General features: G+C 35.1%; 1 protein-coding gene across 1 annotated transcript in view; it reads left to right on the forward strand.

The window, feature by feature from the left end:
• CLEC1B (C-type lectin domain family 1 member B) overlaps window positions 1-1262 on the forward strand; it is a 30257-nt gene extending 28995 nt beyond the window's left edge. The window contains exon 4 of the mRNA XM_042780460.1: window positions 1118-1262. Coding sequence (XP_042636394.1) covers window positions 1118-1262 — 145 coding nt within the window. The remainder of the gene's footprint in view (window positions 1-1117) is intronic.
• The last annotated feature ends 908 nt before the right edge of the window (window positions 1263-2170 follow it).

The following is a 2170-nucleotide window of genomic DNA, read 5'->3' on the forward strand; positions in this document are numbered from 1 at the left end:
TAGCAGTTGCCTTTTTTAAAGATTACAGCCTTAGAAACCCTATGGAGCAGTTCTACTCTGTCTTATAGTGTCACTATGAGTCAAAATTGACCTGATGGCAGGGGGTTGGTTTGGAGTTTTTTAGTACCCACCCCAATCAAGGTCTATTATATTACACTCTGCTTTCTTCATCAGTCTTGCCAGTTCTCTGATGTGATTTTATCTTTATTTTGGCTTCTTATTAATGTCCCTGGGAGCTCTGGTGGCATAGTGCGTAAGGCATTTGACTGCTGGCCAGGTGGCTGGTGGGTTTGAACCCCACTTCCCAGAAGGAAGGTTGGGCAATCTACTTCTGTAGTGATACCTCTTCAGAAACCCAAGGAGGGGTCTTTATGAGTTGGATCTGACTCCATGACAATGTGTTTGGTTTTGGTTATTAATATCCCTTCACCATGATGTAAGCTCCCCAAGAAAAGAGACCTTGTCTTTGTTTACCACTGTATCCTCAGCACACAGATAATTTTAATCCATAGTAAGTGTTCTATAGGTATTGGCAAATTAATTAACACATTCATACTATTTGGTCTTTCATCATAAACAATCTAGCAAGCAATATAGACAAGTAACAGCCAATTGCAGTGTAACGTATTGTCTTATAACTACTATCGGATAACAGAAATACTCAGTTCAAAAATACTTAACTCATTTTTCCTTAAATTCATTCCCTTCTTGTGCAACTGTTTGCCACACAGGGCTCTCCCACTTTATCTAAATCCTTCTTGCCTCTACTTATCTAAATCCTACTCTTTCTTCAAGACAGAACTCAAGCCTGATTTTCTAGATAAAACCTTTACTCACCATTTCAGACCCACATCCATCCATCTTCTGGACTCCTATTGAGCTTGGTGTGCACTTGCTGTTCATTCTTATAATACACTAAATTGCCCTTGAGATTTATGTGCTTTGGATTTCCAAGCATATTAGAAGTTTCTCAACTGCATAAATCTTGTTTTATACTTTTCCCCTCATTGTTTCCACTTTCTGCCACACAGTTTGATTGCTGATTATGTAATCAACAAAAAAAACTTTCAAATGCTTCATTTTACAAAACTTTCATTTTGCTTTTTTCCATTTTCAGGCTTGAGAATTCTGGAGATGGAAGAGAAAATTGGAAATGTGCTTACTTTCATAATGGAAAAATCTACTCTTCCTTCTGTGAAAGCAAACGTTATCTAATGTGTGAACGGAAGGCTGGGAAGGCAAAGATGGACAAACTACTTTAATGAGAGAGATAAACAGAATATCCTAGACAAGTGCTTGATTGTACAATAAAAAGCCTTGATAAAGAATCACTAGAGATAAAATTGCTTATATATCCCTTTCATCACCACCAAGACACCTTTATAATATTTTTGCTTCCAACCTCACTAAAACTTTTCTTTATACATCCACAAGTGGTCTCTGTGAGTTGATCGTTTGCTTTCTAATTGTCTGCTTCCCATTAACTTTTATTTCTTCTTGTCTTCCATTCCTGATTATCTGGACTTCATCTGCTTCAGACATAAACATGTAAAATTGTAACAGGAAAATTATGGCTTAATTGGCTTAAATTGTTAAAAAAAATGTCTGTGTTTGAAAGACAATATAAGGTAGTGGAAAGAATATAAAATTTGAAATCTGTAGAATAATTTAGATGGTGAGTTTACTTAACTGAAATCCTATCATGGATTAGTCATGTAACCTTTTTAACTTCTCATATCTAAAATAGGATGATAATTCCATTTTATATACCTCACAATTTAACAACCTAAAATAAATCTTCAGAGTGTAAACCATACCAGAAACTCTGTGAAGGCAATCACCATGACTTTCTTGTTTAATATTCTGTGTAAAGCACCAAACACACAGGTAACAGAAAATATTTACTTTTCATTGAATGAGATAATTCACTAGGAAGTGTCTCAATCAGTAAAAAACACTATACAGATAAAATTACAATTCCAAGTTCACATCTGTTCAAATTCAATAGCAATAATTATCTATGAAGAAGGGAAAATAAAATTTGTAAGAAACTTCATAACATTTGTAAAATGAGTAAATGCTTCTTAACAAGGTTTGTGAGCTAGTAAACAGAATTGTTGTTGTTGTTATGTGCCATCGAGTCAGACCAACTCATAGCGACCCCTCCTTG

Source organism: Orycteropus afer, unplaced genomic scaffold, assembly GCF_000298275.1.
Source record: "Orycteropus afer afer isolate SDZICR_OR568_19922 unplaced genomic scaffold, OryAfe1.0 scaffold00040, whole genome shotgun sequence".
NCBI classification, from domain to species: domain Eukaryota; kingdom Metazoa; phylum Chordata; class Mammalia; order Tubulidentata; family Orycteropodidae; genus Orycteropus; species Orycteropus afer.